We start from the raw sequence: 13122 nt of genomic DNA on the forward strand, positions 1-13122 counted from the left end.
GCATCACGCACAACAGTGTCTTCACGGCAGTCCGTCCGCCTCGTTTTGACGAGAACGATCGGAACTGTCCGCCCGGCGTCGACGGCGAGCTGCGGCTTGTAATGCTCTCTGCACAGCAGTCTGCTGAGCCCAATCAAGGCTTACAACTGCAACTTATATTTATTATTTATTTATTCATTTATAATACCCTCAGGGCCAAAGGCATTATAGAGGGGAGTGGTACAAAAGCAAGTGTGGTACATCGGAAGTAAACAAAATGTAGTGATTAATATGAACAAAACACATTGCTAGAATACAACAGGTTTCAATAGATTGTTAGCTGCTGTGTCACAAAAAATAAATTCCTTGTTATACAATGTTAGCTAATGTTTCACGAAAAAGGCTGTTATCAGTAATATTTACAATATCAGCGGGAAGGTGTTTCCAATCTATACATGTTCGAGGGAAATAAGACTGGGAAAACTGCTTTGTGTTACATAGATAGGTCCCGACTTTATGACAATGATCAATACGGTGTGATACATAATGGGGCCTGGTAAAGAAATGCGCATGCAGTGTACGATGATGACAAAGCCTGTGAAAGAGCACTAGACGTGCCATTCTACGTCGAACAGACAACAAGGGAAGGCTAAGATTAGATTTCATGGAAGAAATGCTCGCAGTTCTATTAGAATTACAGAAGATAAATAGAACTGAGTTATTTTGGACAAGTTCTAAGCGCGTTTTCAGGTTATCCTGGCAGGGATCCCATACAGAAGTAGCATATTCTAATTTAGGACGTATTAGCGTTTTATAGAGTAGATGTCTTAGGTTATATGGTGAGCTAGAGAAGTTACGGCGTAAGTAACCTAACATGCAGTTAGCGTTGTTAATAACGTATTCGGTCTGAATTGCCCATGACAGATTTGTAGTTATATGGACACCTAAGTACTTGTAAGAGTTGACTGTTTCTAAAGGAACGTTGTTTAATTGGTAAGTGGCTTGTTGGCGAAAAACACGGGAAACACGTAGCACTTTACATTTGTTGCATTTTACATTGCATTAAGATCATGTTGCAACTTGTTAATGTCGGTTTCATTGGTTATTTCGCGAAAAATAACACAATTGTCGGCGAATAAGTGTACGTTAGAGGATAGTGTAGCAGGAAGGTCGTTAATATAGATGAGAAAAAAAATGTCACACTTTCGCCCTAAGGGCGAAGCAATGGATGCGATAGCAACACAGCAATGTCATACGATGTAAGGTGAGCGGCTTTGGTAGCAATATGAATTGTAGTAGACATGAGCTGATTAAGTAAGCAGGTGTGCTGCGGCGTAAGTAGACCGACATGAAGAGAGACTCGATGACCACGAGAAGGCGCGTGTGAAACGGTGGTGTTGATGAGAAGCGCTTCCCGTGGGCAGCGCGCGTGCGAAGGGACACACCTGTAGCGCTGCACTGCCGATCCGGGCAGCATTACATGTGTAGCGTGCGTTGGAAAATGTGGCCCCACTATTACTAACTGAATGAACAAGCGTGGTGTGAGCGCGCACAAACAAACATGAACAGATCACACTGAATGACTGCAGACGACTGTCAAAACGCTGGCAGCAAGCAGCGGGCGAAGGTACGTGCGGTCTATCGCTCGCTTCAACGGAAACTGAGCGGCCAGTGCATAAAGGTCAGAGCCGTGTGGAGATAAGAGACGGTGCGGCGAGCGACGAGCGCGGTTGCTGGCAGAGGAAAGGTGCGCCCCCCCCCCCCCCCCCCCCCCGCTCCCTCTGGCGCTGGCTTCCCGCTTCCTTGCTTGCGCTTGGGAGAGATAAGAGACCGTGCGGTCGAGCGACGAGCGCGGTTGTTGGCACAGTAGAAGTGCCCCCCCCCCCCCGCTCCCTCCAGCGCTGGCTCTACGTGATAGCGCGCGTCCCCGAACGCTTCCGCTCGGGCATACGGCGCGCGGTGAAGATTTTATCTATACGGAACCTCACGGCGACGGCCACGGCGACGACGACGGCGACGGCGACGCCGACGGCAGAAATTTGGTTGAAGTGTCCATATAATTGCTATCGCAATAAAAGGAGAGGGCCCAGAACTGAACCTTGGGGAACCCCAGAATGTGCATCACTGAAAAAAGAATTAAAACCATTAGCTGTAACAAATTGATTGCGATTTGTTAGAAAACACTTAATCCACTTGAGGAGGTTAGGATGTAGATTTAGTTTATTTAATTTGTACAAGAGAAGTCTGTGGCAAACCTTGTGAAACGCTTTGGAGAAATCTAAAAAAATACAATCGTCAAAAGAAGAACGACCCAAAATTTGATGTACCCCGTGACTGAATGAAACCAGTTGTGTTTCGCATGAAAATGTTTTGCGAAAGCCGTGTTGAGCTGGGGTGAAGAATGAATTATACTCGAGAAAATTAGCAAGGTTAGAAAAAATGATATGTTCTAGTAGTTTAGAACACGTAGTTGTTAACGAAATGGGACGGTAGTTATTTGGTGAATGTTTGTTACCTGACTTATGTAGAGGGACCACCTTCCCGACCGTCCATTCTTTAGGTAGTGTTGACGTATCTAGGGACTGCTGAAAAAGCTTTGTAAGAATAAGTGAACTAGCAAAATTAGAACTTTTCAAGAATTTTGTGTTAATTGAATCACAGCCGGGAGAAGAATTAATAACGAGAGAATTTATCAGTTTTAGGACACCAGACATTTCAACAATAATTGGAGGCATTTGTATATAGTCATATTCACGTGTGGCAGGCAGAATACTTTTATACTTGGTGGAAAAGTTTTTGACAAAGGTTTCGTTTAGGACACCAGCACACTGGTCAGGTGGAAGACGGAAACCTGAAGGGTCATCCAAGGCGATGTGTTCACTAGATGGTGGATTGATAGTTCTCCAAAATTTTTTCACATTATTTGTTAGCATCGATGGAAGAGTGGTAGACAAAAAATTATGCTTAGCAACCTTCAATGCAGTTACGTAAGCATCAACTGCTAATTTATAAGTCGCCCACCTCGATTCAGTGGGTGAGCTTTTAGACAAGCGAAACAAACGTTTCTTACGATTGGCAAGCCGCCTGATATGCGGACCATACCAGGGGGCTTGTGGATTTAAAACAATTTGCGAGTCGGTATGTGTTTGCTGGTTAGTTCGTTTACTTTAGACACGAATAGGTCCCAGTTAGATTGAAGTGAACGGTTGTCAAAATCAGGGAGGAAGTCGTCTAGAAATGAGGTTAATTCTGTGTTAATTGCGTCGAAGTCGGCGTTTTTGTAATCGTGTATAGTCCTCCGTTGTTTAGTGGTTTTGGGAATTGATGAGTTGAAAGTGAAATGAAGACAATGATCGCTTATGCTAGGTAAATGTGTGATTGAAGATATCTGGTCGGGTTGGGACGTTAGAATTAAGTCAAGGGTATTTGCTACATTGGCAGACGATCGCGTAGGATCGGTAACGAGTTGTGAAAGCGAGAAAACAGCGCATGCGTCTAAAAATTCCTTAGCTTGTTGGGAAAAAGGCAATAGCGACGGTTGGTCAGTGTTCCACATAATGTTTGGAAAGTTGAAGTCACCGAGGACTCGTCACCGAAATCGATTGCGTACATGACAAATAGTGTCATGGAATTCATTTGCCAATGAAGATGACGTAGAAGGTGGGCGGCAGAACACACCTATTAATATGGTTTGATGACCAAGGATAATGGAAGCCCAGACTGTTTCCAGGACCCCAATGACGCTGATGGCAGATGAAGGTATGATATTGCCAGGAGAACACCGCCTCCTCTGTGTGCAGCGCGATCGCAACGATATACTGTGTAGTTCTGCGCACAATGAAAAAGTTCAGCGTCACTCACATGAGGTGGCAACCATGTTTCGGTTAAGGCAACAATTTGGTCGTCGCACGAGTCTATTGCGGATGATAAGGGGTCGTATTTATTAAGAATGCTGCGAACGTTGGTAAACAGGACTGATGTTGGAGGACGTGATGACGGTAAACAGCCACTACCCCTCGTGTTTTCCTACGATGATAGACGTGTCGCATGTGGAGAATGATTGCGAGTGTTGATTGTGTTGTCGCGCTGTGCCACGAATTCTTGAACGGAGGCAGTAGTAGCGTTAAAGAAATAGCACTTTCCATTCAGATACAGCTTATCATGACGGAGCTTGAAAGGTTAAGAAGAAGCCTGGCTTTTACCAAAATCGAAAAGCCTCTTTCTAGCGATGCGTGTAGCAGGCGAAAAATCTTCGCTTATAGTCATGCCTTTTTGTTTAAGCACTTTGCGCATCGAAAGAAGCCTTTCTTTGATTTTAAAGCAACTGAACTTTATAATTATTGGCCGACATTTATTCGGTGCAAAGCGACCAATTCGATGTGCTCGCTCGATTAGGTCGGAAGAAAAACTTTCAAGAACCGAGGTAAAAGTTGCCACTATTTTCTGTTCGCTTTGTTTCCAAGTTTCATTGGTGTCTGGTAGACCATATATGATTAAATTGTCTCGACGTGACCGATCTTCTTGTTCATTCAGTCGAGATTCTAACAGTTCGTTTCTAGCAGTGAGCTCTTCAAGTGATTTTTGCATTGTTACGAGTTGTTCCTCGTACCGGTCTAGCGATTTTGTTCTTTGTTCAAGCACTTCTAGTCTTTTGTTCATTCCACTGATCTTAGTATCTAAGCTTTTCTGTCCGTTCTTAACCGCTTTAATATCTGCAGCAAATTCAGCTTGGAACCTGCTACTTTGAAGTGAGCGATTATGCACATCTTTAATAAAGTCAAAGAGAACCTTCATTTGTTCAGCGGGTTCTTTAGGCAGGGAATCGATTTCTAGAAGAGATTCAGAACGAGTATGAGGGCCAGGGTTAGTCTCAATGTCCCCGGAGCATAATAGTAGAAAAGTCACAGAGAAACATTCACATAACGTCTCGCGCAACACCCGTGGGCACGGGAACAGTAGCAGACACAGGGAATTAGATCGCTTAGCATATAACGATAGTTTTGAACCAACCTGCATCACCAAGGGGAAGCGATTAAGAGCCATGCCGGTAGCACTGTTCTAGTGCCCACTGAAGTTGACCGGCGCAAGTGGCGCATTTTTCACTGGCTTGTACTGCAGGCGTTGACGATGTGGCTGGACTCGGGTGAACGAGCCCGCCAGGTGAGGTTGCATCCAGGAAAGGAACGCTCTTGACGATGTCGGGGATCAGCATTTGCACGGATGACGGTTGCGACGAAGATAGTGGCGTAGCATGGCAATCTGTTGGCAGCCAGACGAAAAGCACGACGATGAAAGCCTGCATCACCAAGGGGAAGCGATTAAGAGCCATGCCGGTAGCACTCTTCTTGTGCCTACTGAAGTCGACCGGCGCAAGTGGCGTATTTATGTCACTGGCTTGTACTGCAGGCGTTGACGATGTGGCTGGACTCGGGTGAACGAGCCCGCCAGGTGAGGTTGCATCCAGGAAAGGAACGCTCTTGACGATGTCGGGGATCAGCATTTGCACGGATGACGGTTGCGAAGAAGATAGTGGCGTAGCATGGTAATCAGTTGGCAGCCAGACGAAAAGCACGACGATGAAAGCCTGCATCACCAAGGGGAAGCGATTAAGAGCCATGCCGGTAGCACCGTTCTCGTGCCCACTCAATGTCGGGCACGCTGAGTTTGTATGGGTGCTCTATGTCTTAACTAGATGGCGCCACCAATATGCTGAAGGTTTGTGAATTCGGGCCCAGATCGTGAGAAATTCAGAATGGTGCATAGATCAAAGTGCAAGCGTAAGAGACAAATCCTGGACCCAATGAGACTTCACGGTACGTGAGATCAGTGCTTTAGGGTGGCGTTAGTCCTAGCGTAGTAATTGATAAGAGGTTTATTGGCGGTGTCCTTCAAGGACGCTACGAGCTCAAGGCAGTGTGGGGCACCGTCTCTAATGACACCAGCGACCAGCAGCACGGGCCGAGCTTTGATGATGCTGCGGGACAGAGGCGCGTCTTCACGATTCTGCAGTTTGGTTGCAGCGGTCGGGTCAAAATGGCGAATACATGGAGAGATAAGAAGACGACGAAGCGTAGCTAAGGCAGGGGACCAAGAGTAGAGGTCCGCGCCACCACGTAGGAGCTGGGTCAAGGACGACAGGATCGATGCGAAATTTCGAACAAAGCACCGGAAATATGAACATAGGTCCACAAAACTGCGAAGTTCTTTGATAGTAGTAGGCTTCGGGAACTCAGCTACTGCACGAAGTTTCGCAGGGTTGGGTAGAACGTCGTGCTTGGACACGGTGTGACCTAAGATAGGCAGCCGCCACACGGCGAAGCGGCACTTTTTGAGGTTGAGTTACAGGACAGCGTTGGCTAGAAATGCCAAAACTTGTCTAAGGCGAAGTAGGTGGGTAGGAAAATCCGGCGAGAAACCCACAATATCGTCTATGTAACATAGACACATAGACCACTTGAGTTCACAGAGCGTATTGTCCATGAGTCGTTCAAACGTGGAAAGCGCGTTGCAAAGTACAAAGGGCATCACGTTCAATTCGTATGGCCGTCAGGTGTAACAAATTCAGTTTCTTGGCGATCGGCTTTATCCATCGAGACCTGCCAGTAGCCAGAACGCAAATCGAGGTACGAAAAGAATTCTGCTCCTTGAAGGCTGTCAATGGCGTCATGAATGCGCAGAAAAGGATAGACGTCTTTGGGAGTTATCTTAATTAATCGACGGTAGTCAACGCAAAAGCGATTACACCCGTCCTTCTTACGAATGAGAACAGGAGATACCCAGGGATTGTGGGATGGTTGAATAACGCCATGGCGTAGCACATCTTTGACTTGGTCGTTAATGACGCAGCGCTCTTCAGCTGATACGCGGTACGGTCTTCGACTTAACAGCTCGTGTAGACCGATGTCAATGTTGTGCTGCACTTCCGACATTCGACCCAGATGCGGCTGAGAAACATCGAACGAATTTGTAAAGTGGTTGAGAAGCGAAGAAGCCCGGAGTGTTCGGCAGGGGTTAGTGTATCTGCGATGGAACTCAAGAACATGCCACTCGACGACTCTTCAAGCGTTGAAAGTGCATCCAGTTTGCCGTAGTCAATATAGCAAGATTAGCATGGCATGTTAACAAACAACGAAGAGTCAAGGTGTTCACTGACATATTCACTGACATATTCACTGACAAGCAACATAACAGATGCAGAAAGGGGATTGTACACAAAAATATTGCTGAGGCCGGCGACGCTGTCAAGCGTTCTAAAATACAGAGGTACCGCTTTGCGACTCATGAACCTCCCAGGCAGTGGGATGAAGACCGTAACATTGGTGACGGCACCGCAGAAGACTGGGACCAGGGCGAAAGAGCCAGGCGCGATGTCGGTGTCCTCGCTAAGGACCATTTTAGGCGGCCGATCGACAGCTTGGTGGGATGGTGCGTCACACAGCGGCGAAAATGCAACTTCCGCGCGTGCGCAGTCGATGACAGCATTATGATGGATAGAAAGTCCCACCTCAGGATGACGTCATGTGAGCATGCAGAAAGAACAAGAAACTCGACAATGTACATACATAATTACTTGTATATGCACATGGGAAGTGCAGGCTGCGAGAGGTGTAACGTGCTTTGCGCTTGCCGTATGAAGCGACAAACCAGAGAGCGGTGTGGTCTCCTTGCGCAAAGAACGGCAGAGTTTGGCGACTATAACAGAAACGGCGGCGCCGGTGTCCACAATCGCAAATGTAAAAACACCTTCGAGGGATACTGCGACCATGTTAGCGGGAGAGGAGCGAGGACTTGGACTGCTCAAAGATGGCGCAATTTTTGCCTCTTGAACTGAGGCGCTTAGTTTTCCTGGTCGGAGGGTGTGGGTCGACGACGCATTGGGGAGAGCACTCGTCGACGAGACGATGAGTGGCGCGACGGAAATTCAGGGGCGTCATACCGCTATGAGGGATAAGGAGCAGATTGGCGCAAGTGCTGAATGCCGTACGTGAGTGGCCACACAGCATCATTGTAAATTTGAAGGCCATGGCGGCAATAGCGAGCGACTTGCCCTGGGGTGCACTCGGCGTAACAAATGAGACGGTTGTCAGGCGTCCGCCAATGATTGATGACTCTCGGCCCGGCCTAAGATGCAGTAGGAGCGGTGTGCGGTTCAGATTGTTGCTGGGTCGAGAAAGGCGGCTGGGGAGGCCTACGCACGACCTGCGCATACGTATGGGGCGCGAATACAGGCAGCACTGCCTGCACATAGGTAATAGGTGCGGCCAGAGGCTGCTGGTGGTGAGGGACGGGAAGAGCTTGAGCGAACTCTTCGGCAATAACAGTGCGGATCGCTGGTCGCAGATGAGAGGACGGCCCCTGAGTGAAGGGCACCAAGGAAAGTTGACAGGTAAATTCCTCGAGCACGAAGTCCTTGATCTGCTGAAGCAGTGGAGAGTGGTCCGGAACAGCATCAAGACTCGATAGCAAGTCGGCCTTCGACTGAGGCTGCCGAGTCAAGGTGCATTGCTTCAGCAACTTATCGTAGCTCTGACATAAGGCAACGACTTCAGAAACGGTGCGCAAATTCCTGGCCATGTGCATCTGGAATGCGCCGTCATCGTTGGCTTTCAGAATGTGCTGAATTTTATCAGCATCAGGCAGCTGCTGTGCCCAGGTGCGCAAGCGCTTTACAGCGCGCAGTTTTCGGATAGCAGGTGGACCAAACGCTTCATTGAGTGACGTCTTGAAAGTTGACCAAGTCGGAATGCAGCTTTCGTGATTATGGAACCAGAGTCGACCACCGTCAGTAATAGAAAATACGACGTTGATCAACTTCGAGGCGTCGTCCCACTTTGTTACGAGCGCTCACCAGTTCGTAAGGTGTCATCTGTACCACTGAACACCTTCGGGTCACGTTGGCGAGCAATCATGGTGCAAATGACGGACTAGGGCGAAGGCACCAGCGGATCGGCGTTGTTGGTCATGATGGGCGGAAGCGTGCGGGTGCAAAGCTCCAGGGTGCAAGCGACTGGGGAACCCCAGCAATCTCCACCAATATTTAAGAGGTTTATTGGCGGTGCCCTTCAAGGACGCTACGAGTTCAAGGAAGGTCGATGCAGCGTGGGTCACTTTCTCGAAAGACCCCACCGACCAGCAGCGCGAGCCCAGCGAGCCAAGCGTTGGCAATGCAGCCGGACAAAGGCGCGTCTTCTCCACACAGAAACAAATGCTGCACCCAATGAGGCTTCAAGGTTCGCAAGATCCGTGCTTTATCGTAGCGTTTGTACACATCATCATCACCAGCCTATTTTTATTTATACTGCCGGATCATATGCAGGCCGACCTCTCACTGCGATCTCCAGTTGCCTCTTTCTTGCGCTAGCCGATTCCCCCCAACTCGGGTCTGCAAATTTCCAAATTTCATCACCGCACCTAGTTTTCTGCCATCCTCGACTGCGCTTCCCTTCTCTTGGCGCCCATTCTGTAACTCTAATGGTCCACCGGCTATCTACTCTACGTATTACATGACCTGCCTAGCTCCATTTATTTCTCTTACTGTCAGCTAGAATATCTGGTATCCCCGTTTGTTCTCTGATCCACACCGCTCTCCCCCTGTCTCTTAAGGTTAAGTCTACCATTTTTCGTTCCATCGCTCTTTGTGTGGTCCTTAAGTTGTTCTTCGCGCTTCTTTGCTAACCTCCAAGTTCCTGCCCCATATGTTAGCACCAGTACAATGCAATGTTTGTACAGTTTTCTTTCATCGACAGTGATAAACTCCCAGTTAGGATTTGGCAATGCCTGCCGTATGCACTCCATCCCAATTTTATCGTTCAGTAATTTTCGTTATGATTAGCGTCGCCTGTGAGTGATTGACCTAGATAAACATACTCTTTTACAGACTCTAGAGGCTGACTAGCTATCCTGAATTCCTGTTCCCTTGCCAGGCTATTAAACATTACCTTTGTTTTCTGCAGATTAATCTTCAACCCCACTCTTACACTTTCTCCGTTATCGTCCTCAAACATTTGTTGTAATTCATCTCCATTGTTGCTGAATAGGACAATGTCATCCGAAAACCGAAGGTTGCGGAGATATTCGCCGTTGATCCTCACTCCTAATCCTTCCCAGTCTAAGAGCTTGAATAGTTCTAAATATGCAGTTAATATCATTGGAGAGATTGTGTGTCCTTGTCCGAGCCCTCTCTTCTTACGTAACTTTTTACTTGTCTTGAGGGGAGTCAATATAGCTGTGGAATGTTGGTAGATATTTACCAAGATATTCACGTACGCCTCCTGAACTCCTTGATTACGCAATGCCTCTATGACTGCTAGTATCGCTACTGAATCAAACGGTTTTCATAATTTATGAAAGCCGTACAGAAGGCTTTATTGTACTCCGCAGATTGATGACATGGATATGATCTCTTGTAGAATATCCCTTGCTGAAGCCAGCCTGTTCTCTTGGTTGATTTTGGTCATGTGTTGCCCTGATTCTAGTGGAAATAATCTTGGTGAATATTTTACACAATACTGAAAGCAAGCTAGTGGGCCTGTAATTTTTCAATTCTCTAACGTCTCCCTTCTTTGGATTAGTTTAATGTTGGCATTCTTCCCGTTCCTTGGTACACTTCAAGTCGTGAGGCATTGCGTATAAAGGGCCGCAAGCTTTTCATGTTTGATATATCCTGCGTCTTTTATTAAATCCACTGTTATTGCATCTTCTGCAGCAGTTTTCTCCGGGTCGTGTCTTGCAAGGCCCTTCTAACTTCATCGCTTGTTATAGAAGCGGCCTCTGCATCCTGTTCGTCACCTCTTCGAATGAAAGTAGCTTGCTGCTCTTGGAACTGTACAGGTCAGTTTAGAATTCTTATGCTGCTTTTACTATGTCTTTAAAGCTGCTGTAGATATTAGTACGCATATTTCAGAATAAATCATAATTTTTATCTGGATGTCAAATCTGCAAATGCCGTGCCTCTTTCTCTGTTTCCCTCTCTTTATGTGCATATCTTTTTTCAGTCAAAATATATCAATTGTGAAGTTTCACTAAGCAAATTTACTTGGAAAATAGTGCCCGTCCTTGTGCTTCTTCGTCTTCGTTTATTTTGCTTTCGCAGTTAAAACGTTATTCATAAATAATTATGGACGCGAGTTTAAATTTGTGATGAAGATGATTTCCTTTATACAGGAAAAATAAAGTGACACTCGACGAGAAGAGATGTCACGTGGTTGGAGCCGAACGTACGACTTCCCCAGGGCGCGTGCGGTGCTCAACCGATAAAGTTACGGCGCCTGCTGTGTCACCGTCTATTCTCTTAGATCTTTGCGTCATAAATTATTGCCATGGCCTGGGAGTGTTAGCTGGCACCACTGGCAGGCTTGGTCGCGAATATGGAAGATCAAACAATCCTCAGGCTCACGCAGTACGTCATCCCAAGAGCAGGCAAAGTGCGTGCTATGGATTATTTGAGCGAATCGTTATGATGGTTGCATTATTCACGAAACAGTTGGGAATGCGTGCTATGAAAGCGACTCACGTGGGCGGACTGCTGCCATCTTGAGGAGTGGTAGGCCCCGAAGCCTTACCACCAGCTCCCCCACCGGGCGCTTGGTACGGAAGCAGCAAGGCCGTTGCTTTGAGCTCAGGGCACTTCGCGAAGGGAAAGTGCCCCTTCTGGTGCACCATGATGACCGCAGAGGTGGTGCCGTCTGCCTCACTGAAAGGCTCTCGGGTGGCCGAGCGGTCGTCAAAGGCGTAGCGCCATGATCCCCGAAAATCCACAGCGCTCAGGAGGCAAACACGCGTGGACGTGGTGATGCAACCTGGGCAGTGAATTCCGCAATAACAAATGGGACACGGCCAGCCACTGCGAGTATTACTGAGAAGTGCTCTGGTCTTCGTGGATCATAAGAAAAAGGAGATTGCAGGAATACCATCGGCTTCGGGTAGATTTTGCGTGCAACGGCACGTGATGAGCATTCGCTTCACTTCCAGGTTACGTCGGTATAAAACTTCAGTATATTTATTTTTTCAGCACTGGTCACTGGAGAATAACGCTCCAAGTTTAAGCACACGCAATGATGCAAATTCTAAGGTGATACATATTTCTATAATTCAACGGTGCGGAAACATTTTACAGAATCATGCCGAAATAAAAAAAAATTCCAATGACCCGAATATTTTTTTTCGAGTGGGCTCCTGTGAGTAAACACACATCCTGTAAATATGTCACCACTGAATAGCCGGCGATACATTTTTGTGTCAGTGCAAACGGGTACGCCGGGGCACAATTTGAATTCGCAATTTTTCCAGCGTTCAGTTTCACAAGCCGGTACTGTAGCGACACTCGTATAAGGAATTGAGCAGAACTGCTGCGCGAAGTCATGATTACAAATGCACGTAGCGACCGATGGAAAACGCACATATTGAAATCTATGTGACGAAAAGCTTTTAAAAATCAGGTAAGAAAATGACAGAACACTGTTAATCTTCTGCAAGCATTATCCAGCGTAGCCATAATGTGCCTGCGCGGTAGATTAGCAACACGCGGAGTCCACTCGCTTCGACATCGTCGATATAATCCACGCGACTTCGGCTTGCGCTGTCTATGGGATTGGCCGCCATTTTTTATGCCTGATGTTTGTTGTCAATGAAAGAAAAGAAACTACGGCACAACTCACTTCACGATGACTGTTGACGTTAATGCGATTAATACTAAAGATAATGACGGTGTAGCGAGAATCAGAGAACTAAGCTTTAATAACGACAATGGAACAATCACGACAACATCACGACGACGGCATGAAAACCAACGCATAACGACAAATATACGAGCATAGCGCAATGATGCTTCTGGAATGATGACGTGGTTACGGCACTACAGCATAAGGACAATTGGATGGCGACGAAAGATGGTGACGAAGGACAATTGAATGGCGACGCTTCTAGAATGATGACGAGGGTACAACGACACTACAGTATAAGGTCAAATGGATGGCGACGAGCGTGTGACGACGATTCCATGACGACCGTGGATAGATGGATAGACCACTGGATAGACCACTGTATAACGAGGAGTGCTTGGTAAGGCCAATTGCGTTGCGTGAATTAGGCTACGGCCACATGAGCAAGAGGGTGTTCCAGCGAATGCACAATGAAGACCGTATG

At 47.1% G+C, this 13122-nt stretch overlaps 1 protein-coding gene across 1 annotated transcript in view; it reads right to left on the reverse strand.

Annotated features, from left to right (window-relative positions):
* The window catches only part of LOC119463487 (leukocyte elastase inhibitor-like), a 42143-nt gene that overhangs the window by 7518 nt on the left and 21503 nt on the right, over positions 1–13122 (reverse strand). The window contains exon 4 of the mRNA XM_037724329.1: positions 11492–11777. Within this exon, the coding sequence (XP_037580257.1) occupies positions 11492–11777 (286 nt within the window). The remainder of the gene's footprint in view (positions 1–11491; positions 11778–13122) is intronic.

This window comes from Dermacentor silvarum, chromosome 9 (genome assembly GCF_013339745.2).
Source record: "Dermacentor silvarum isolate Dsil-2018 chromosome 9, BIME_Dsil_1.4, whole genome shotgun sequence".
NCBI lineage: Eukaryota > Metazoa > Arthropoda > Arachnida > Ixodida > Ixodidae > Dermacentor > Dermacentor silvarum.